General features: G+C 35.8%; 1 protein-coding gene across 7 annotated transcripts; it reads left to right on the forward strand.

Annotated features, from left to right (window-relative positions):
• The first annotated feature begins 1,140 nt into the window (after nucleotides 1-1,140).
• Nucleotides 1,141-25,483, forward strand: LOC143205201 (galectin-8). Of its 7 annotated transcripts, XM_076418340.1 has the most exons (9): nucleotides 1,141-1,229; nucleotides 1,365-1,565; nucleotides 2,401-2,507; nucleotides 2,821-2,898; nucleotides 2,961-3,163; nucleotides 3,222-3,281; nucleotides 10,723-10,847; nucleotides 20,595-20,760; nucleotides 25,025-25,483. In XM_076418340.1, the coding sequence occupies exons 2-9, from the start codon at nucleotides 1,467-1,469 to the stop codon at nucleotides 25,333-25,335; spliced, it is 1,149 nt and encodes a 382-aa protein (XP_076274455.1). In that variant the 5' UTR covers nucleotides 1,141-1,229; nucleotides 1,365-1,466; the 3' UTR covers nucleotides 25,336-25,483. The 7 variants fall into 7 exon arrangements, with proteins under 7 accessions (XP_076274455.1, XP_076274458.1, XP_076274454.1 ...); XM_076418343.1 differs by lacking the exon at nucleotides 2,401-2,507 and having other exon boundaries at nucleotides 1,167-1,229; XM_076418339.1 differs by lacking the exon at nucleotides 1,141-1,229 and having other exon boundaries at nucleotides 1,318-1,565.

Below are 25,483 nucleotides of genomic sequence, written 5' to 3' on the forward strand. Positions count from 1 at the left end.
TGTATATAAATGAAACTAAAGCCAATGCAATAAAATGCTTATTGGATAATGGAGTCAATGTATTTTTTTACTGTTTGCAATTCTATAATCTGCAATATAGGCAATAAGTATTTCTTATGTATATATATGGGATGCACTGACACTCTTTCGAAGTACTTCACACAAACACGTTGAATTACACTCGTTATAGGTTCTAGAGGAATATCGCGTTGTATCACTTTATTTGAAATATAGTACGGAGCATCAACAATGGCACGCAACACCTTATTTTGGAACCGTTGAATGATGGATATATTAGTTTTGCTAGCGGTACCCCAGGTTGGATTCCATATGACCAAACAGGCTTGAGTATAGTCTCATACAGCAATGCCTTGTTATCTAATGATAACTTGGATTTGCGCCCAATGAGCTAATTTAAGAATAACATTTTATATAATTTAAGTCCAAGTTGTTTTCACTTAGAGAGTATGTGCTTCTTCTAGGTTATGCGTCGAGCTAAGTTCATACCAAGATATTTAACATGCTCTGCTTGGGGGAGTTGACGATGATTGATATTCACTGGTGGATATGTTCTTCTACGCAGGGTAAACGTTACATGGGTGGATTTTGTTTCATTGGCTTTAATGAGCCATGTCTTCAACCATAATTGTATTTGCTCCAGGTGGATTTGTAGGTTTATTGATGCTGTGACTGGATCTTCATGGCATACTGAGATTGCTGTCTCGTCTGCGTATGGAATCAATGTATAAATTAACAAATATTATTTTCAATATTTATATAAATGCAGAATGCGCTTCACTTAATTTCTACCAAATTTTATATTAGTCATTGGCTAGGAATTTTAATGTAATAGTATGCATGTAAATAAAGACCCAATATGGGGTTAATAAGTATTACTTTCGATATTTACATAATGGTGAATGCGAGTTTTCCAATTTTTAACTGATGTTAAATATGGGATTGTGTGTTCTATATTTATTCATTCTATAAAAAATTATAAAATTAGTAAAGTGGACATGAACAATTACATTAAGCAGCTGATATCCAGCGATATTTTTAATGGTGACCATATATTCCCTCTATAATAAACAACTATCAATTATTTTTAGACCGCCAATTGACCTCAAAAATTAATTAATAAACATGGCAGTTCTTAAACGACTTGAACGTCATGTATATCGTCGTTTTCATATCACACCTTCGAACGTATTAGTCATAAAAAAACTCAGGTATGACTATTTGTTGATTACTAACTGATATTGCTTATTCCACTGCAACAGTTGAGTGTCTTGATAGTATTTTTGTTGTTTGTATTAAAATCGGCACACATTTGTAACGGCTAAAAATACGCCCTCGATTTCTAGCGAACTATTTTGGAAATTGTGTAATAAAAGTCGCCACAACCGATTTTTTTTCGGTCAAAGGAAATCGATCATCGCTCCTAGTCGATCGTAGACTACATTAAAATGCCCGATGCGCAACAAGTTAAGAAAAGAAAATGTTCTTCATGCTGTTTCCCTTGTCGGAAGAGGCCACATTCATCTTCTAGCGAGCCAGAAAACGCAGTAAGTTTTTCACCTGCATTTTGTGACTTGTTCGATTCACCAAGGTCTATTTAATAACAGAAATGACCTTGAAAAATCTAAAAATAGTTTTTAACGATTTTTAGTTATACGTATTTTTACAAATTAATATTACTTGTATGAAGAAATAATGTTAATTGATAATTTATATTGCCACATAACCTCAATGTATATTTAATTATTCAAAACAGATGCGTTTATTCGATTTCATCGTCTTTAATTTGTGTTAATAAATACGAGACATCAATTTTTAAATAAAGTGTTTTGTTTGTATATTAACGCCATACAAGAAATCAAAGTGTTAACTGTACTGATAAGTAAGCGATAAGATATGGGAATCGATTCAGACGCTTTTGTAATTATGGTAGCGGATTTTCCGACAACGTTTGACAACATCGCGAGGAAAAATCGGACAGATGCTCTGTCACTTGTGATATTGCCGGTTTGCTTTTATTAATGTTGTTATCGTAAATGCGAATCCTGAAGCGATTATTTAATTCCGCGGCTATAGTTCATCATGTAAGCGCCTACAATCCACTAGTCACCAACAGCAATGAGTACAATCTATTATTATTGTTAGTCTTTATATTTTGCACGCATATCAATTATGTCGAGAAGAAACATGGCCGCCGAAAACAAGTAATTGTTAATCTGTATATCGAACAGAGATAGCTGTACGGTAGTATTTCTGTTCCCTAGTCCGGCAGTGTTTGTAAAAGTATGACTGTGTTAATTAACAGCATGTTTAATTAATACGGCAGAAATGGAAGTGGCCACTGAAGCGTTAGATTTTGATTTTGTTGTTCTTGACCGACAGATATCCGAGGTGGAAGAGACGACGAAGTTCGCGGAAGATATTGTGCAGGCCCTGACACCTGGAAGTTCCGTAATTATTAAGGGCAAAGTCAGGAGCGAGTGTAAAAGGTTTGTATCATGGAATTTTTCAATTTGTTCACTCGGGTATGGGAATAAATTAATTTTTACCCTTAAAATTCACTGCGGTCGATATATTTTAGCTGTCACTGTCAATAAAAAGAAGTTTGGTAACATATGTCATGGTTTGTTTTATTTGTTGACCTACATTCATATTTTTATTATTGTGACGACTCCCCGGCATTAATTGTTAAGGCTTGAATTAAGTGGAATACATTTTTATCTATTTATGTCAATCCAATAGAAAACAATGCGTCATTTTAACGAGTTATCGTCGATTAGTCATTTATTTAAAACATTTCAGATTTGCTGTTAATTTCTTATCGATTCATGGTAGTAAATCGGACGTAGCTTTTCACTTCAATCCCCGATTAGCGTTGAGGTAAGAATTCGGACAATTACCCGCGATAATATTCCCATCTCAACTCCTATCTCTTTTTCTAGATACATAGTTAGAAACGCGAAGATTAACAACAGTTGGGGGGACGAGGAGACCACATCGATCGAGAAATTCCACGTATATAGGACCAAAACGTTCGAGTTACAGTTCGTCGCCACGGAAACCGAGTTTTTAGTCGCCCTCAACGGTCGTCACGTGTGTGCCTTCGTTTACAGGATACCCCTGGCGAAAATAAACAAACTGCAAGGTTGGTATTACAGGACCCTGTCCGGTCGATATAATCTCGTTCTGTCTTCCCATTGCAGTAGAGGGCGTTGAGGTGGAGGGGGTTGAAATTGTGCGACAGATAAAATCGTATCCTTCAGGTTCGTTGATAATTGTTGTTTGAATTAGCTTGACTAACAGGATTATGCGATGAAATAAAAATATTAACGTCATCTTGACATTTATCAAGAAAATTAATTTTTAGTTTATTTGTGTAGTAGTAGTAGCCAAAGTAGACGTGAACGGCGTTACCGCAATTTGTACGGTCTATTGTTGCTGCATTTAACCTTTGCATTTTAGTTTATTTTAGCTTCGATATAAAACAAAATTCTAATATAAATATAAAATAATGAAACAAAAAATATTATTATTAATTTATTGACATTATAATACATCTGATGCATATATTATCGAAGAACTTAAACCGTAATTAATTAAACAGTTTTTGTCTGTATATCGTTCTTGGCCTGCATATCTACTGTAGTAATTCTTTGCCAAATTCCATAACAATTCAATTTGATTGCATATGCAGTGATAGGGAGGAAGACGTTATACTCTGTGGCCATATATATTGTGTAATTTTTTTCAAGCTTATTTCCAAAAAAGTAAATTATATAAAACACAATTAAACATTTCATTTATATTTATCAAGTAAACATGTGAAATACTTCATTCTTTAATATGGAATGTTCAAAAGGTCATTTATGTTTGTACCAACCACTTGTTAGGGACTAGTCACTGTTTTTATATATTTTATAAATTTAATCTTGAATAGAGCCAAAATCAAGGTATTTATATACTTTCTTTTCGGTGAATCCAATATTATATTGTTTCTCTTTCCTTTAGGAGATTTTATTTATAGTAACCTTACTAATATTCAGTGCAGCTGCAATAGAATAAAAATATTTCCAATAAAAATCCCATCAGCTTAATATTTAATAGTATCAATACTTACCTCTCCAACGAAGAATGAACAATGAAATGAATAACGAAATGAATACTCCAAGAATTTTACAACTTTTGAATTTTTGATATCTGACAACTGAACGACTTTTTTAGGCTGATTCGGTTAGACGTATCAGGCAGAATAGTTTTAAGACAATAACTCTTTTTAACTGGAAAAAAATGAGAAGGAAATTATTGTCGGGTATTGAAACGAATTTACAAACTGCAATAGGCAATATATTATACATCTTGATGACGTAGTTACTCCTACTTTGGATAGACAATACTTCGTGTGTGCTTAAATCTATATTCTCGGATTAATAGTTTCGTGTAGTTTTTTATCCGCGTTGTATAAACAAAGATAAAATAATCTTTGATTATACAAATAAACCAATGAATAACGATAACGTTTTACAGACGCGAAACGATTTGAAATTTAAGCCGTGCCTCGTAAATCATTGACGTGCGTATTAATAAATAAAAAAAAACGAGCGGTTTAATCCCTCTATCCGATTGATATTTGCGAAATATTTTGTTGTGATATAGTTTGACGATATTTACAAAATAAATAAAAACATATTAATACATGGATGGTTTTCCTGTATGTTTTATAATAGGTATTACTAATAATTCATTTTACGTGTCGAGTGTGCTTTGTTTTTGTTTTGGTTGAGTGAGTTGGGATTGATACAGGGTGTTCAGATTGTTTTAAAGGTAGTGGTTATGTTGTACTGGCGCTTTCACCATTTTGTTTTTAAAGATGTATTTATTTACACTTTTGCCATTTTAAGGTATAATTTATGTCGCATTCGCCATTTTATTGTTGAACAGGTGACTTGACTAGATAGTTATAAATAAATAAGAAATAAATAATAATATAACGATTTTAACGTATAAGTATACAGCGTCTCAAATATCTTCAAGTTTACATTTATTTAAAGTGGTTGCCGAATAGTTTTTTTTAGAAAACTACTTAGTAGATTTACATGTCAGAACATACACATACATATATGCATATTGGATTTTCAGCTCGATTTTTCGGTCGAATTTTGGTGAATTCTACCATGCGTACAATAATCCAAATTTGCGACGTTATCAGTTCTTGCACATCATACGTATATTTGAAGAATATACTATAAATAGAATAAATTATGATGAAACCACAAATTAACCTGAAATTTCCCATGAAACTCGAGTTAAAATTTTTTGGTACAATTCTCATCTATAATATATAATATGGAGAACTTTTTATAATCATATTTAATTTTGAAAGGAAAAACAGAATAACACTTTATGTTATTATTTATCAACATATAAACGTTAACAGGTCAATTTAAAAGTCCTCGACCTGACACATAGATGGCGCTACTAGAATTAAATCCATATGTCTTTTTAGTTAGCCCTAACCATCAAAAGATGCGTGTATAAATTTGCTGGCTGTGGGATCATTAGTTTGTGAATTATAACATTTTGAGTGAAGGAACTTGGGTATGAGAAAGCTCTATGCAAAGTGGGTGCCGCGTGAGCTCACTTTTAACCAAAAACAACGACGAGTTGATGATTCGGAGCAATGTTTGAAGATGATCAAGCGTAATAAACCCGAGTTTTTGCGTCGATATGTGACAATGGATGAAATATAACTCCATCATTTGAAGAATGCTTGCTGGGAAGAAATTTTCGTCGAATGAAGAGGTGATCGCCGAAACTGAGGAAAAGTCCTATTTTGAAGAAAAGGACAAATCGTCTACAAAAATGGTATAGAAAAATTGGAAGGTGGCTATAGTCAGTGTGTCACCCTTGAAGGGAATTATGTTGAATAAAAAAAATAATTTTGCCAAAAAAATGTGTACTATGGTAGGCCGAGGACTTTTCAATTGACCTGTTATAATAACAAAGTTTAAGGTTTCGGTGAATGGAGGTAAGACGAAATGAAACAGTGGTGTTTACATTATGTGACGAGTACTGAATGAATGGAAATACCCTTCAATAACATCCCAGATAAACGTCTCGGGGTTGCCAGCTATTCGTTATCGGGTTCTAGTTGGCGCTGCTGGCACCCCGCCCGTGTTCAACATCTGGGATTATATTTCTGGGTATTTTGTAGACCGTTATTCCACGATGTAAAATTCGACATGCCTCAAGGTCGCTACAAAAGCTTCTTATACTTCGTTATACTCCTTGTACATTATTCGTATATTTGAAAATATAGAAAGCATATATTTATGATACTAGCGGCCCGCCCCGGCTTCGCACGGGTGCAATGCTGATACTAAATTAAATACACTACAGAAAAAATATGAACGTTGTATATAAAAACATAGACCGCTCCGACTTTGTACGGGCATAAAATATATATGCCTATGTCACTCAATGAAAACATGATTAAAATCGATCCAGTGTTTTTGGTTCATTCATTACTGCCCTTGGCCTGCACGCATTAAATTTGGAGTAAAACAATTCCTCTTCCCCTATACTTACTATGAAGATTTCCTGCTATCTTTGGAATATCTAAATTCATACAATTTTTATTACATTACACATTTTTAAACGCAAATTTTAAATTTGTAATATCTCCGAAAATATTTGTTTAATTTACATGCTGTAAGGAATCATATTGATCTATATTAATTGCACACTGTATTTAAGATACTTAATTCGATAAGGATTAATGCCGTATTGCTTAAAATAGCTTCGTAAATAAGCCATTTTCTCACGTAAAAAGTAAACAATAAAAATGGTTAATGTGGGTTATCCCTAAAAGATAAACATATACCATCGCGGACTTTTTTGTAGACCTTTTTATGGTGTACAATACTGTAGTACATTAATTTGATCTAACTCGTAGGGTTAGGCAGCGTTTTTGCTGATTGCTAAATAAGCCTAAAAAAATAGGTTAATTTACGACATCACGTTAGAAACCTCTAAAATTAGCAATGTTGCCTTAGTATATTATGCATATATTATACATGTAAACTTTTCCCTTGAATCACTCTATCTATTGAAAAAAACCGCATCAAAATCCGTTGCGTAGTTTTAAAGATTTAAGCGCACATAGGGATATAGGGACAGAAAAGGCGACTTTGTTTTATACTATGTAGTGATACTATATACAATTACACCTAAAATATAATGAATTTGGTATTGTATTGAAACCAGTTTGCGAAATTGTAATAAAATTAAACAGATGTACATCTAGATGGATTTTTCTCATTTATCTCTACACATTCGAAATGTATAAAATGTTTCTTGACAATATTTACAAACCAATGATCCATTACTGCGTATTATCTACAATCAAAATATGAATAGTACAAGAATAAGCAAAGTCTAAACAGCAAAATTCTTAACTTTACTTAGAAAACAATATAATACTTAAACTAACTTGATGTAGAAATATATAATATATAAATATAATATGATAATAAATATAATATAATAATATCGCATACCAGATATAAACAATTAAATGTTTTTTCGATGTACCTTTCGATCCCTTTTTAAATGACAACATGGCAAAATTAACGGCGGAAACAGCCATAATTGGTCACCACTGTAATTATTGGCTAGAGACAATCTTTTCACTGATATATTTTTTAGAAAGCATTAATTTTTACCAAAAAAAAAACCAGCGAAAACTTATACAAAGTCCCGATATTCATGAGACCGAAAAAAACGCGATATGTGGTATAATATGAAAATTTAAATTTTGCCCTTCTGGAAACACAAAAAAAAACGTATATTAAAATACAGATTTCCTACGGGCACGTAGGTCTAATGTTTATGAAAATTTATAAAGATGCTTTTTATTATAAAGGATAATTTTTGGTTTTGAATAATGGATGGGTTTACTTTTACATATTTGTAAACTTGTTACACATTCGGACGCGGTCCGTGATTTCCCAGCAAAAAAATTACATGTGGGAACGGGAACAAAAGGTTTAATGGGCTTTGTTTGGTGGCCCTTTATAAGTGGGGAAAAGTATATAAGGACTGTGTATGTATTTTGAGGCTTTTTTTTCGTTTAGGTCAATTCAAGGTTCCTTTGTGATCAGTTACGTATAGCCTGTCCAAAGTAGCAGTGAACTCACGTCCTCTAAATTTATGACGTCATCATAATGATACAATGTTGCCACATTTAGCATTTTAGTTTGTTTTAGCTTCGAAATAACAAATAAATTGAAAAGTCCTTGTCCTGACACATAGATGGCGCCACTAGAATAAAATCCATATGTTTTTAAGTTAGCCCTAACCCTCAAAAGATGCGTGTATAAATTTGACAGCTGTCAAATTATTGGTTTGTGAATTCTAGCATTTTGAGTGAAGCAATTCTTCAAAAATGGATAAAAAGGAATTTCGCGTATTGATAAAATTGTAGGAATGTTCGTCTGGTCGGTCGGTCGGTCGAAATGTGTGGCTGCCGCTGCGATTATTTATCAGAACACTCACTACTATTTTTGGAAGGCATTTGCACGGGAACTAAAAACACTGGTTGAATCAAAGTTGTTTATTCTAACTTACGATTGATACATGTGGTCGATGGGAGAATTGACAGGATATTAGGTTAAGGTGAAGGAAGTACGGTAGCGCTGTGGAAGTGGTACTGTTACAGGGGGACGGTGATAAGAAATGAGAGCGAGACGTCGTCCTGATGGTCTTTTATACCCTGGAACTGCATGGTACCAATCCACCGGCGTTGCCAACCTTTGTAGTTGTTGATGGTGAATTGGTGGTGGCCTAAAGGTGCATGCCACAAAATATTGCTTTTTGAAAGGAAAACAAACAGTTGAAGCAAAAACTTGGCTTGATGCCGAGTTTTCGGACACTGTCCCAGGAAAATCAACCATCAACCATTAGTATGCTAAGTTTAGACGTGGTGAAATGAGCACCGACGACGGTGTACGCAGTGGACGTCTAAAAGAGGTTGCTACCGACGAAAATATCCACAAAATCCACAATTTTATTTACCACAATTAGGTGGATTAAGCTTCCAGGGGATACCACAGGTGGTTTAGAAAATAATTCAATGTAAATAGAATAAAATAACTGTAACCTATAAATTATTATGGTCGTTTAATTAACTGTGGTTTAAGTCCTTCGACTATATATGAATTAGACGTACTATAATGTTAAAAAATATGTTTGTTTCATTATTTTATTTAAAATAGAATGTTGTTATAATAGGTCAATTGAAAAGTCCCCGGCCTACCATAGCAAAACACATCTTTTTGGCAAAATTAGTATTTTTTTACTTAACATAATTCCCTTCAAGGGTGATACACTGATTATAGCCACCCTCCAACTTTTCGATACCGTTTTGTAGTACGATTTGTTTTTTGCTTCAAAATAGGCCTCAGTTTCGGCGACCCCTTCTCGAAGTAGTCACTTGGGGATAGATCTGGAGAATACGGTGGATGAGAAAGCAATTCGAAGGCCAATTCATGTTTTTTTGCCACCGTTTTCACTGACTTATGACATGGTGCATTGTCTTAGTGAAGCAGCACTTTATTTTTCTTCAACTGCGGCCGTTTTTCGACGATTTAGTGCTTCAAACGATCCAATAGTGCTATGTAATAGTCACTGTTGACAGTCCTTCCTTTTTCAAGGTGCCTTGCCAGCTGACTGTTGCGTTTTCCCACGCTTTGGAGCGGGTTTATCGTGTGCAGTCCACTCGGATGACTGTCGATTGACCTTCGGAGTGAAATGATGGATCCTTGTTTCATCCATTGTCACATATCGACGCAAAAACTCGGGTTTATTACGCTTGATCGTCTTCAAACACTGCTCCGAATCACCAATTCGTCGTTGTTTTTGGTCAAAAGTGAGCTCGCGCGGTACCCATTTTGCACAGAGCTTTCTTATACCCAAATATTCGTGAATAATATGATGTACACGTTCAGTTGATATCTTTAGAGCGTTGGCTATTTCATTCAATTTCAATTTACGGTCATTCAAAATCATTTTGTCGATTTTTTTAATGTTTTTGTCTGTAACAATCTCTTTTGGGCGTCCACTGCGTCTTCGGTGCTCATTTCACCACGTCTGAACTTAGCATTCCAATCCTTGATCCTTGATTGATTTTCTTGGGGCAGTGTGGAAACTCAGCATCTAGCCAAGTTTTTGATTTAACTGTATTTTTTCTCTTCAAAAAGTAATTTTTTATCAACACTCGAAATACTTTTTTATTAATTTTTTTTCACAATAACAAAAGTTGCTTCATTAAAAATACTATAATTCACAAACTAATGATCCGACTGCTGTCAAATTTATGCACGCATCTTTTGAGGGTTAGGGCTAACTAAAAAACATGGATTTAATGCTAGTAGCGCCATCTTCGTGTCAGGCCGGGGACTTTTCAATTGATCTGTTATTACTAATGTTTTGAAGAATTTTGTAGACCTTTGACAACCGAGCGACTTATGTAGCCTTATTTTAACTGGAATTAAATGAGAAAGAAAATACTGTCCGATTCTAAAATTAATTTACAAATTGCGACAGGCAATACATTAAATATTTTGATGGCGTGAGTTCACTGTTATTTCGGATAGACTATATTTACCAAACGGCGATGAATTACAATTAATGCGAGATTTGTTACAGTTGATGGGTCCGTGGATATAGATAGCGTGGAGCATAAGGAAGTGCCATCGTACCCCTCCGAGGCCACATCCCTCACCGTTCCCCTGCGAGGCGGGAAGGAGGACCGAGTCCTCGATCAACAACTGGTAACGGTCCTTTATTGGTATTATAAAACCTCGGAATTGTCTCTACGTTCGGAATTATCGAAGTTTTAAAGGAGTTTCGGCCGTAGCACCGGCACGGTGTATGATTGGAAATTTTATGTTCTCCTTCGGCCGCGGATCATGGAACGAAACAGCAACGACAAAAAAAAGGAGTAGCGAACACGCCGTACAGAACGAATCGGACCGGAGACCGGTTATTTTTAGTCGAACTCGATAAATTCAATATTAAACGCGCGGGAGAGAGGCCGTGGTTTACGGTTCCCCCAGGATGAGCGGGAAATGGGATAGTCCGCCGCCGTCGTACATCGTTGTTTTCGATTTCCAGGTTCCGAAATCGGTTTTGCTCCCCTTTGTACTTGGCGGGTATGCCGGCTATATCGTTTATTTCAATCCGATATGTCTTTCTACTTTTATATATATTTTATATATAAGCTAAAGTTAAGAACTTCCTGTTGTTCGGTTTTGATTTCTTGCATGTTGTCCGCTAAGTGTGTTGCTTCCACGTTGCTGTGATTTAGCAATCTTATTTCATGTTTCAATCGTATATCCATTTGATTTCGATGTCATCATGCAGCTCTTCGTTGGTTACGTAGCGATAAGCATTTTTTATATAAGAAGTGGGGCAAAAATCCCGTTATCATTTTGATTGCACGCCATCTTGGTTATGTGACAGTTAGTTCGGTTTCGCTTTAACCATTTTATTGCGTAGACGTCCAAATTTTATTATGAATAAATATACGCCACAAGAACGAGCCGAAATAGTGACAATATTTATTGAAAATAATCGTTCCATTATTGACACTCATCGGAAATTGCGTCAAAAAAATCCTAATCGTCCTGTGCCTCACAAAACCACAATGTATCGTTTACATGCGAACTTTCGACAGTATGGTACGACAGCAGACAGGCCTCGTTCTGGAAGACAACAGTTCTCAGTTACACATTTCTGCACGCAGTTTAAGGCGAATTTTGAAAACCGATTTGAAAATGTTCCCGTACAAAATTCAATTAGTCCAAAAGTTGCTACCTAGAGATTCTAATGAACGACTTGAGTACAGTAATGCAATCCTAAGTTTGTCTGGCGAAATTGAAGATTTTTTGTTTAAGTTGATAATGAAGCCCATTTTCTTCTCAGTGGCCACGTCAATAAACCGAACAGTCGGTTTTGGGGAACACAGAATCCTCAATTAATTCATGAAACATCATTGCATTCACTAAAAACAACTGCATGTTGTGGTATTCATGCTGGAAACATCATTGGCCCCAATTTTTTTGAAAATGACTAAGGTGTTGCAGTTTCTGTTACCGCTGAACGGTACCAAGACTACCAAGATTAGAGGACATATGGTTTCAGCAAGAATAGTGCACATAGAATGATTCAGTGCAGCTGCAACACTAAATTATTATTTTCAATTTTTTGCAATAAAACTGGAGTAACTTAATATTTAACAGTATTACTATTTTCCTCTCCAAAACATTTTACTGGCAATATCGTTCCTGTTCCAAGTAACTGATTAGAGACGTTTCTGACTATGACTATTTGTTGGATTAGACATGTTCAATCAGAGTAGCCACAAATATTAACAAATTGTTTTGAAATTGATCAAAACAACCAATGCATCAAGACAACGTTTGTCGGTTTATAATCTCTAATTATTATTAAGGATTTTGCATTAAGACATTTGACAACCAGGTGAGTTTTGCATGGTCGGTTACATGTTTGAATATATCAAGCAACGTTGTGTCTCTTTTTAATTAGAACAAAATGAGAAGCAAAAGACGGTTTTATTTTAAAAGGAATTAACAAGTTGCAATAGGCAATATATTCGACGTCCTGAGTTTAGTATTATTTCGGAAGTATTATTTATTTCTTTTTTATATTCGTAACGCCTTCTGTTTAAATATCGTCTATTCCACCAGTTAGTTAATTAAATATTTCTTTCATTCTAAAAATATTATCTCGAACGGTATATGAGTTATTTCTGTTTGCAAATCGTTAATTTTAAATTACGTAAGAACGGCGCTTGTTTTTTACGTTTTTTTTTCTCTGTACCGTCGCGAACTTAAGAACGAAAAGAAAAAACAAACGGTGTCCTCCGTACTCTCTCCCTCTCTCTCTTTCTGTAAAACGACTTTTAAATAATTGAACGCCGGTACAAAAACAAACAAAACCAGGAACGGAATTCTTTCCGGGAAGGACCGGATATCATCGGTCAGGAGTCAAAGGTGAACACTTGTCGCGAGAGGGTGGGGGTTTGGAGAGGAGAATGGTGGAGGACCGGGAACATATCGCGTAAGAGACAACAAAAGGATTTTTGTCTTTGAACGGAATTCGCGTATGGGGATGTAATTATGCAAGCGGGCCCGCGTGGATACCAGAAAATGTTGTTCGGAATTTATACGAGGGGGAATCAAATATGTTTTTTTATTAATTTCCTAGAACTTCAACAATTTGCCCGTGGGCTAAAAGTATCATTATATGATTTCAGTTATATAATATAACCATCCTGACATGTAGAACTGTACAACTTATAATCTAAATCTTATTCTAGATATTGTTCTAACTTATTTTAAAGTCTAAGCCAACTTATTCTAAAAACTATTTTAACTTATTTTAGAGATTACTATATCTCACTCTATGTGTTTATTAATCAGTTTGTATGGTAGTTTGCGTTTGAGCCTATGCACTTCACTGTTATCGCGCACATTTAACTGTTTGGCGATTGCATTGGGATGCACTAATAGTCTTTCAGAGTACTTCGCACTAACACTCCAAATCCCATTCGTTATGGGTTTTATGGGAATATCGCGTTGAATCAGTTTGTTGGACACGTAATATGGGGCATCGACGATGACACTCAACACTTTATTCTGAAACCTCTGGAGGATATATATGTTAGATTTGCTAGTAGTACCCCACCAGCCAATACATGTGGTTTAGTTTAAGTCCAAGCTATTTGTGTTCTGTCACTGTATGTTTTTTCCACGTCAAACGTCGATCGAAATGCATACCCAGATATTTAACGTGGTCTGCTTGCGGAAGTTCATGATTATTCAATTTTACTGAGGGACATGTTCCTATACAAAGGGTGAATGTCATATGGGTAGATTTTCTCTCATTTGCTTTGATACGCCACGTTTTCAACCACAATTCGACTTTGTGAAGATGAAGTTGGAGGTTTCTTGTTTCTGATATTGGATCCCCGTGTGATGATAAAACCGCTGTATCGTCATATGTTGCAACAGTCGTGTTTCTTGAGGTCGGTAGGTCAGCTGTATACAATAGATATAACAATGGGCCAATAACACTGCCCTGCGGAACGCTCGAATATGTTGGGTGTAGGTCAGTGTATTCATCACCCTGCTTAACAATAAAATGTCTGTCTGTGGTCTAGGTCAAGGGTGGTCCAATGTTCTATTTTGAAATATCTACATTTGCATATAAATTGAAATAACAAGTCTTCTTTTATTTTATTATATTCTTTTAAAAATTGTATACTTTTAAAAATAACATCTGGATTACCTTTATACTATTTAAATCCTATGTCTTCTAAGAGTGTTTGAAGTGATCCCTCAAAGAGCTGAATATCCCTAAGTTTTTATTTAAATGATTAACTTATATTATACCAAATTCTTATAAAATCAATGTTATATATTAAAAATCAAACATCAATAACCACGAAATAATATACGGCTTTCGTAATGATAACAAATTTTTTTTTTTTTTTTTTTTTTTTTTTTATTACTCTTCGTGAGTCCACAATCTGCCCTATTGGCAATAAGTATTTCTTATGTCTATATTATATATACATGGCATGTAGAAAATCACTTCATTAAGCAATCTTCTGTATAAAATATTATCTTAATTAATTAGTCTTATTCTAATGCTTATTCTAAACTCTACATATGTCCAGTAATCAGATCAGGAGGTGTTAAACGTTTTAGTCTACGCACTTCACTATCACGTCGCATATTTAGCTGATTAGCGAGTACATTGGGATGCACTGACACTCTTTCGAAGTACTTCACACAAACACGTTGGATTACACTCGTTATAGGTTCTAGAGGAATATCGCGTTGTATCACTTTATTTGAAATATAGTACGGAGCATCAACAATGGCACGCAACACCTTATTTTGGAACCGTTGAATGATGGATATATTAGATTTGCTAGCGGTACCCCATAGTTGAATTCCATATGTCCAAATGGGCTTGAGTATAGACTCATACAGCAATACCTTGTTATCTAATGATAACTTGGATTTGCGCCCAATGAGCCAATACATTTGATATAATTTTAGTCCTAATTGTTTCCGTTTAGAGAGTATGTGCTTCTTCCAGGTTAGGCGTCGATCTAAATGCATACCAAGATATTTAACATGCTCTGCTTGGGGGAGTTGACGATGATTGATATTTACTGGTGGACATGTTCTTCTACGCAGGGTAAATGTTATATGCGTGGATTTTGATTCATTGGCTTTAATGCGCCATGTCTTCAACCATAATTGTATTTGCTCCAAGTGGGTTAGTAGGTTTATTGATGCTGTGACTGGATCTTCGTGGGATGCTAAGATTGCTGTATCGTCTGCATATGTTGCCACAGTAGTTATTTTTGTGGTGGGCAGATCAGCCGTATACAGAAGATACAGTACTGGACCCAGTACACTACCTTGCGGAACTCCTGAATATATGGGATTTAATTCGGTATGTTCATCGCCTTGATTTACAATAAAATGTCTGTCAGTGAGATACGATTTTAGTAGCTGATAGTCCGGATGAGGGAGAAGTTTCTTTAGTTTAACCTGCAAGCCCGTATGTCATACTTTGTCAAAAGCCTGAGATATGTCTAGGAAAGCAGCCGAACAATATCTTTTGGCATTTAGGTCGGCGTTTATTTGGTTTACAAGTCTATGCACTTGTTCTATAGTCCCATGCTTATTGCGAAAGCCAAACTGATGTTCTGGAATAATTTTTCTTTTTTCTATTATATAGTTTAGTTTTTTTATATATAATTTCTCGAAAACTTTCGAGATTACTGGTAATAAACTTATAGGTCGGTAGGAGGTCACATCTTCTGGTATTTTTCCTGGTTTAAGTATCATTAATATTTTAGCTACTTTCCAGATACTAGGGAAGTAATTAATTCGTAGCATAGCATTAAATATATATGTTAATAGTTTTATAGCCTTTTCTGATAGTTCTTTTAAAATTTTGCCAGTAATTAAGTCATAACCAGGAGCTTTTTTAATATTAATCTCTCTCATTATTGTATGTTTAACTTTTTTGACCGTTAATTTCTCGTGCGGTAAATCCATTTGAAATGGCGAATCTAGAAAGCTAGTAATTTTATTTTCGTCATCTTTATGTAGCTGAGTCTGGAAAGGTTTAAAAACATTTTTTAAGTGTTTTGAGAAAACGTCGGCCTTCTCTTTATTGCTTCTCGCCCAATTATTTTCGCTTGTTTTAATAGGTGGGTTATGCTGCTGGGATCTCCTAAGCTTTTTTGTTGCTTTCCACAACGAATAGTCTGTAGCCTCAGTTGATGTCAAGTTTTCTAGGTATTCTTGAATGCCTTGGTTTTGTTCAGTTTGGATTAGATCTCTCAGCTCTTTTATGGCCCTATTAAATTTTCTTTTATTCTCTTCAGTCCTTTGCTGTTGCCAATTTCGTCGTAACTTTCTTTTTTCTGCTATCTTTTTCTGTATTGTACATGATATATGTGTATTTTTTCTTGGAAATGTTTCACTGTTGGGAGTCGCGGAATATGCTGCCTCCTGTATATTTTTTGTAAGATTTATTGCTACTATTTCTATATCCATTTCAGTTTGTAACGGTAAGTTTAGAGAGATATTTTGGTCTAAGTTTTCTCTAAATGAGGGCCAGTTAGTTCTATTATTGCACAGAGAAGGGGGTTTATCTTTGATGGTAATTTTTGAAGAAATTGTTACTATTATTGGTGAATGATCAGAAGACAGGTCGAAGCATGATTCTGCCTGACACTTTTTTGGATCAATATTTTTTGTAATACAGAAATCTATTGTATCTGGTTTTTTATTTCTGTCTGAAGGCCAATATGTTGGTTCACCAGTAGAGATATGTTGTAAGTTATCTTTCCTTATGGCTTTGAGGAGTTCTCTACCTTTTGAGGTTATTATTCTTGAACCCCACATTAAATGTTTTGCATTATAATCTCCTCCTGCTATAAATCTATTACCTAGCGTACTGAAGAATTCTTGAAATTGTTCTGCCTTGTTGTTATGTTTGGGTGGGCAATAAATCGCAGAAATTGTTAATGGTCCATGGGCTTCCTCTATGGTTATACTGGTGGCTTGCAGGTAGTCTTTACGGAATTTTTCTTTTTCGAAATGCTTTATATCATCTCGAATTATTATGGCTGTACCTCCATGTGCTTTATCATCAGGGTGATTTGTATGATAAAGCTTATATTTAGGAACTATCAGATAATTCTTGTCCGTAAAGTGTGTTTCGGAAACCATCATAACGTCAATATTTTGTTCATTTACGAACATTTTTAGTTCCCTGGCGTGTTGTTGGAGCCCATTGGCATTCCAGACGGCGATTTTGTAGCTATTGGTTTCAGGCATTAGGCAAGTTTGCTTACGACGGTTGTGAGTAGACCAAGCATCGTACTCATTTGATCCATTAGTTTGGCCATCATATTTTCTAATCTTGAGATGTTGCTAGTTTCAGTAGGTTGAGATATTGTTTCTCGTTTTTGTGCTGAACCATTTTCAACTATTTGGGCATAAGTTATGTCTGGTTGACTTGTTCTGGTGGGTAGTGGTAGATTGGTAGTAGTGGATTGTTTTTGTTGATGCCTTTTTTCCCTTAAGGCAGGATAGAGTTTCTGCTGTAGTTGCTTGTGAACTGCGCAACCCTTGTAGTTCGCTGGATGATTTCCGTTACAGTTAACACATTTCACTTTTTCATCTCGAACTTTACGAGTACAATCTTCTGTCTTATGTTCTCCTGCACATTTTACGCATCTATATGATTTGCGACAGTAAGTCTTTGTGTGCCCGTGCGCTTGACACCTTGTGCATTGTGGTATAATTCTTTTTATATGTGGTGGTTCGCATTTAATAATATTATTTTCCAATTTGGTGATTTCATACACCGCCTTATTATTTCCATTAGGTTTTATGTCTATATAAAACATAGGCAGAGGTTTTTTTGTCGTGTGATGTCGTATATTGTGAATATTTACGACCTCGTGGCCTTTTTCAGCTAGTGCTACCTTGATGGTGTTAAAGTCCGTCCCGTGATGTAATCCTTTTAATACGAATTTAAATGTTCTCTCGGATTTTGGCCTGAATGTATGGTATTGGGTGTTTCTTTCATCTAATTCTTTTATAAGAACTTTAAAGTGATCCGCTTCGAACAATTGGATTTTAATTGTTTCATAGCTCACTGTTTTAATTGTGTAGTTCGTAGTAATGGTTTTCAATAAATCATGGATATTTTTTATTATTCCTACCTTATAGACTGTTATTGGTGGTGGTTTGGGAACAACTTTTTCAGGGCTTGGTTGTATGTTCTCTTCAATTTCTTCCGACAGGTTGCTAAAACTGTTTTTTGTCTCTATCGGTTTCTGCAACCAATAGTCACTGATTCTTGTTTGTTTCCTCGCGATTTCTTCTTCTGGACTTCTCAATCGTTTTTTGTTAATGACTGTAGTCCATTCTGATGGTGGAGTTTGCGTTATTGCTGTTTGTTCTAATCTTATATCAAAGTGTGCAGGTGATTTGGTTGAATCGCTATGGTTTGCCATTTTTTAATTTTTAATATTTTATTTAATTTACTTCCAGAGGATAAAAAAAATGAAATAAATACATTGTTTATTTCACGCACTTCATTTTTCACTTACGTTATTTTAGCACTAGTTTTTTACTATAATACTATAAATGAATTTCAAAAGGACTGTTGTAAAATAAGATGAAATAATTTTAAACACTAATAAAAATGAGATGCAGTCCTTTTGTCTGGTCACGTAAACACGTATTCACTACACTTTATGTCCACTGAGAGACGGATAGCCGTATCTGTTATGCGTTTTTAATACTCAATTAAATAACCGTAATAAAATACTGGGTTTTTTTTAAAGAAAGGTATCTTTTTATAGCTTGGACCGTACTGAAAATACGTCTTCACCCTACGAAGGTTGGAACTGAACTATGATAACAAATAAGAATATTGACGTTTCACCCGTTGACATTGCGGTTACACGACAGACACGTAAGGGCCAAATCGGCAGTTCGAATCAATAGAATCACGATCTGATGCACGTTCATCAGACAGTAATTAATTTCTATACGCAGTTACGTTTGTCATGGACGTATCCATTGTTTCGAGGGCTATTGTTCCCTGCGGTTCATCCAGAGAACATTTTTTCGATTTTTCGGAAATCTAGCTTCGGTATGTCGCTGTCGTATATAGTCTGCGTCATCAATAAGGTAACTATTGGATGCGGTTTGGTGATGGGTATCCGTATAATCGAAAAACTGCTTCAAATATTTGTAACAGGTAATATTAATGAGGATACTTTACATATTATGTGTTGTTTATTTAGTTTATATATTATATATATATATATATATATATATATATATATATATATATATATATTTCTTGGTTATTTGTTTATGATTAATGGTGAGCATCTTGAGAATTGAACTAGAAGAATTGAGACTCCTAGAACAAGAAGCAGAATTGGTTATACCGGGAAGTAATTACCGTTTTTTTTTTGGGAAAAAAACGACATGATTTTCAAGAAGATGGAAAAATGTATTTAATCAAAGTATTGATCATTTGATTCTATCCATCAGGCCATGTATGGATGCCATCCTAAAAAGACTATTCGTCCTTTCAGCAAAACGATTCATCGAGTCATTTTCTAATTTGTTCGAAATTGGCGATGATAGTCGGACGGAGTAAGGTCTGGAGGGCACGGCTGGTGCAGTAATATGTCCCGTTCAAGTGTTTTTAATGCTTCATTGGCCGGTTTTGCTTTATGAGACGGCACGTTATCAAAAAAGCAAAGCAAAAGATGGGAAGATGGGTACCACATTAATTAAATGACATGCCAATGGAAAATGGAAAAGTCGTCTGTGAAATTCTGCTTAAAGATATGATCGGAAGTCATTTCTGCATCGAATAGTAACGGGTGATGAAAAGTTGATTTATTTTGAGAGCCTTAAGCGCAAAAAATCATGGTTATCACCTGTCGAAGTCGGCCGAACGACTCCAGGGCCAAATCGTCTTGGTCGCTAGACAATGCTCTATGTCTGGTGGGACCAGAGTGGCGTGATGTATTACGAACTGTTGATACTTGGTGAAAGAGTTAATAGTCATTGCTACCGACAACAGATGATGAATTTGAACCATGCATTGATTGAAATACGTCCAAAATGGGCCCGAAGACACGGTAAAGCCAAGGAAGCGTTGATAACACTTGCACACATTACTTCAGCATTACTTTCAACGTCAATTTCGACAAAGTTAGAAAAAGAGCTCGGTGAATGGTTTTGCTCAAAGGACAAACAGTTTTTTTGTTTAGAATCCAATGGCCAATACTTTGAATTTCCTATTTTCTTGACGATTATGTAATTTTTTTTTCGAAAAAGCCGGTAATGACTTTCCGGTACAGCCTATCATCTCTCATTCCGGGGTGAAATTCCTGAAATGATTGTCGCGTCGTTTGTTTTCAGGTCGTACCGGTGACAGCTGCGCTACCTCAGGGCTTCAAGGAAGGCTGGCAGCTGGAGATCTTCGGACGCGTTAAAATCCTGCCCGCCTCTTTCTACATCAATCTGCAGGTGGGGGACAAGCTATGGCCCCACCCAGTCATCCCGCTACACCTCAATCCCCGATTCTGTAAGTAGGCCACATTCTGTAAGCTGGGGGCGTCTCACAAGTTGTGTGGGGCCCCGGGAGTTGAAACAGACGTTACAGCACATGTGCATTTTCATTTATTTCAATTAACACTCTGAGGTGACAAGCGCTCATCTGGCAAGATCTGCGCAAGCGCATATACTTTGTTTTTTAACTGGTGTTGAAAATTTTAGTCTAACGTATTTTTCTTTGTATATCACTCCGTCAGGAAATTTAGCCCCACGAAATAAAAAAGAATGATCAAACATATGTTACGATAGTGAAGGAAGTGCTGATACTTCCTTAAGTGAATGAAATGAAAAGTTATCATTAATTTTTATGAAATATTTTAAATTAAATACTAATTAAAATGCACATTTTAATAATTGAAAGTGTTGTAATTTTGTTTACCAAGTAAATAAAAATTGGGAAACATTTGGAACAAAAATAATAATTTTATTGCAGATCTAAAAATGAAACGTAGTGAAAAACACCATATTTAACAGGTCAATTGAAAAGTCCTCGGCCTACCATATTAAAACACATTTTTTTTGGCAAAATTAGTTTTTTTTATTCAACATAATTCCCTTCAAGGGTGATACACTGATTATAGCGACCCTCCAATCTTTCGATACCATTTTTGTGGTACGATTTGTCCTTTGCTTCAAAATAGGCCTCAGTTTCGACGAAAATTTCTTCCCAGAATGCATTCTTTTGAGATCTGAGGACAGGAAATAGTCGCTGGGGGGCAGATCTGGAGAATACGGTGGATGAAGAAGCAATTCGAAGGCCAATTCGTGGATTTTTGCCATCGTTTTCACTGACTTGTGACAGGGTGTATTATCTTGGTGAAGCAGCATTTTCTTTTTCTTCAAATGCGGGCGTTTTTCGGCGATATCGTCCTTCAAACGGCCCAATAACGTTATGTAATAGTTGCTGTTGATGGTCCTTCTTTTTTCAAGGTAGTCAATGAAAATTATTCCATGCGCATCCCAAAATACAGACGCCATAACCTTGTTAGCCGACTGTTGTATTTTCCCACGCTTTGGAGAGGGTTCATCGTGTGCAGTCCACTCGGATGACTGTCGATTGGACTTCGGAGTGAAATGATGGAGCCATGTTTCATCCATTGTCACATATCGACGCAAAAACTCGGGCTTATTACGCTTGATCATCTTCAAACAATGGTCCGAATCATTAACTCGTCGTTGTTTTTGGTCAAAAGTGAGCTCGCGCGGCACCCACTTTGCACAGAGCTTTCTCATACCCGAATATTCGTCAATGATATGATGTAAATATTATGGAAATATTATCTGATACTAAAACGAATTTACAAATTGCGGCAGGCAATACATTAGACATCTTGATGACGTGAAAAAAATAACTTTGTATCACTACATAGTATAAAACAAAGTCGCCTTTTCTGTCCCTATATCCCTATGTGCGCTTAAATCTTTAAAACTACGCAACGAATTTTGATGCGGTTTTCTTCAATAGATAGAGTGATTCAAGAGGAAGGTTTATATGTATAATACATGCATAATATACTAAGGCAACATTGCTAATTTTAGAGGTTTCTAACGTGATGTCGTAAATTAACCTATTTTTTTAGGCTTATTTAGCTATTAGCAAAAACGCTGCCTAACCCTACGAGTTAGATCAAATTAATGTACTACAGTATTGTACACCATAAAAAGGTCTACAAAAAAGTCCGCGATGGTATATGTTTATCTTTTAGGGATAACCCACAATAACCATTTTTATTGTTTACTTTTTACGTGAGAAAATGGCTTATTTACGAATCTATTTTAAGCAATACGGCATTAATCCTTATCGAATTAAGTACCTTAAATACAGTGTGCAATTAATATAGATCAATATGGTTCCTTACAGCATGTAAATTAAACAAATATTTTTGGAGGTATTACAAATTTAAAATTTGCGTTTAAAGATGTGTAATGTAATAAAAATTGTATGAATTTAGATATTCCAAAGATAGCAGGAAATCTTCATAGTAAGTATAGGGGAAGAGGAATTGTTTTACTCCACATTTAATGGGTGCAGGCCAAGGGCAGTAATGAATGAACCAAAAATACTGGATCGATTTTAATCATGTTTTCATTGAGTGACATAGGCATATATATTTTATGCCCGTGCAAAGTCGGAGCGGGCCGCTATGTTTTTATATACAACGTTCATATTTTTTCTGTAGTGTATTTAATTTAGTATCAGCATTGCACCCGTGCGAAGCCGGGGCGGTTCGCTAGTAAACTATATTCTAGATTATTTGTTGTTTTCGCTCGATCAACGGTATATTTTAAAATGGCCGATTATATAAACTGTAGATAGAAAAAGGGAGGGCAATATAGCCGAATTCGAAAATTCCCTTCTGCATATCTGTATTCTGGGGAGTTGGTGGTGGCGGTGATGCGGTGAGCCTCTCTCTCCCCCTCTCTCTTATTCGCTTAGTATTCCGATGACACGTCGTGTATCTTATTATATCGTTAAGTTTGCGCCCGATCTTCCGACGTTGAAATTTTTAATCTCCTCCCACCCTAATCCGAAATGAAATTCCTGGCGGCGGCTTATTTATCCAAGGAGGTTTCGGCGGGGATTTGGCGGCGTATATTTTTTGAACGGGGAACTATCGCCGCGTAATTTTTCGACCGGTGGCGTGTTGAAATTGGTTTTTATTTTTAATTTTATGGTTTTCTTAAGCTCTCTATAAGAAAAAATCAAACACTAATAAATAAAACCATGACTCCGTCGGTGTAGAACTTCTTTACTAAAATAATTTGACAGTATGTCCCGTAGTACGAATTGGTTAATAAGTCGCCATTTCCATTTAAGCAATTTGAGCAATAGATCCAGCATCAACCCCATCTGGACTTTTTTTTGTTCTGGTCTAAAAACAGGCGGAACAATGCATGACGCTTACCTGGTCGCGGAGACTTGCCCTGGAGCGACAAGTTGGACCGGGTTATGTGGGACTGCCTCTGGGCTTATCAATACACTAAGCCGAAACCGCCTCACAGTTGAACCCTGTGGATCGCTACTGCTATTGTATTAAACTTGAGTTAACACACGACTGGATACTGTCGTATGGGGGTAAAATTTATGACTGGAGCGACGGATGAGGTCGTTTCAGCCTCATCAAGGGGAAGGTTACCAGTGACACGGTGCTAAGCTCCCAGCATGTCGACCAGCTCGCGAACAATAGCGTTTTCAGAAGGACTTGAGCTGATTTGTTGTTTGTGGAATGATTGAGATATGAAGTGCTTGATTTCTGGTGAGTCGTGGAGTGGTGAGATGGAGATGATTTTGCTCCTTTCTTGGGAATAACTGCTATATGTGCGTGTTTTCAAGACGCCGGGAAATGTTGCAGCCTCATGATGGATTTAATGATGTTTGCCACTTTCGCGAGCTGCTTATGCGGGAGCTTTTTTAATTGGGTAATCGACATTCCGTCGAAACCTGGAGATTTTTTGGTTTGAAGTTTACTGATCATACTTTGTAGAGACTTTGAAAACACGAAATGGTTGAGAAGAAAGGCGGGCGTGACTGGTCTTTTGATAGAGTTGATGACAGTGTTGTAGTCTTCAGGTTTAGTGTTTTCTGCGGGAGGGAGGCATTTCATCTGGGCTTCGTAGGTCTCTGCGAGGAACTCGACTTTTTCTTGGTCAGTAACTGTGAAATTTCCTGCAACTGCTGACTTCAGGGGGGGGGGGAAATGAAAATCATTCTTTGACTGTAAAATAAATTTACAACTCTCGCTAGCCACATATTGAAAATGAGCGTCAATACTGTTTTTAATACACTATAGGTATATATTTAAGAGGATTCATTGGTTCTTAGTCTCTAGTGTAATCATATATTTATGTATTAACACTCTTGATTTTCTTTTATGTTTCGAATATAAAAATACGATGAAATATATTTCGGCTCATCATTCCATTAATTTTTTTCACACTTCCGCTTACCAATTTAAGATTATTTAAAATTAACTGATCTATACAGCAGAGAGAATCCAACAATTATCTCCATCCTTTTCTATCAAAATTAATATGGGAATGAATCATCGTGTGTCATCGCTGAATAGAAAAATAGTCGAAGTGTGCATTTGACATAAGTAGTACTTACTATTTTCAGTCGCTAGTCTTTTTACTATCGACTAGTTCGATTGTTTTGTGACTATCGACTGTTTCTACTATTTTCAGTCGATAGTTCCCAACATTAGTTAATATCGCGATCATTGTTTCTTTTACAGATACATCGTACGGTAACCACTTGTTTGTCCGGAACGCATGGCATAAAGGATCCTGGGGAAGCGAGGAAAGGACCGCCGGCTTCCAATTCACTCCCGGTAAGAAATTCAGCGTCGCTATCCGCAGGCAACCGGATCATTTTGCCGTCTGGGTCGATGGGAATCTAGCCGGAGAGTTCAAGTTCCGCGACGTAGTGGACGGTATCGACACGGTGTATATCCACGGAGACGTGCAGGTCTACAGCATCTACATGAGAGATCACTTCGAGGACGCGTACTTTAGTAAGAGCAAAGAAACCGTTGATAAACTATAACGACAATATTTAGAGTCTCTTCTTCATATATATATTCTGGTTTTATTTTCGTTTTATATTTCTGAGATTATTACGCTTATAGTTCGGCTAACTTCACCGTTGTATTGTTCATGAACGTTATTTATTGTTAATAAATACTTATTTTTAA

The sequence above is a fragment of the Rhynchophorus ferrugineus genome, unplaced genomic scaffold, assembly GCF_030347505.1.
Source record: "Rhynchophorus ferrugineus isolate W39M unplaced genomic scaffold, kcgeb_rfMv2 rfM11, whole genome shotgun sequence".
In the NCBI taxonomy this organism is placed as follows: Eukaryota; Metazoa; Arthropoda; class Insecta; order Coleoptera; family Curculionidae; genus Rhynchophorus; species Rhynchophorus ferrugineus.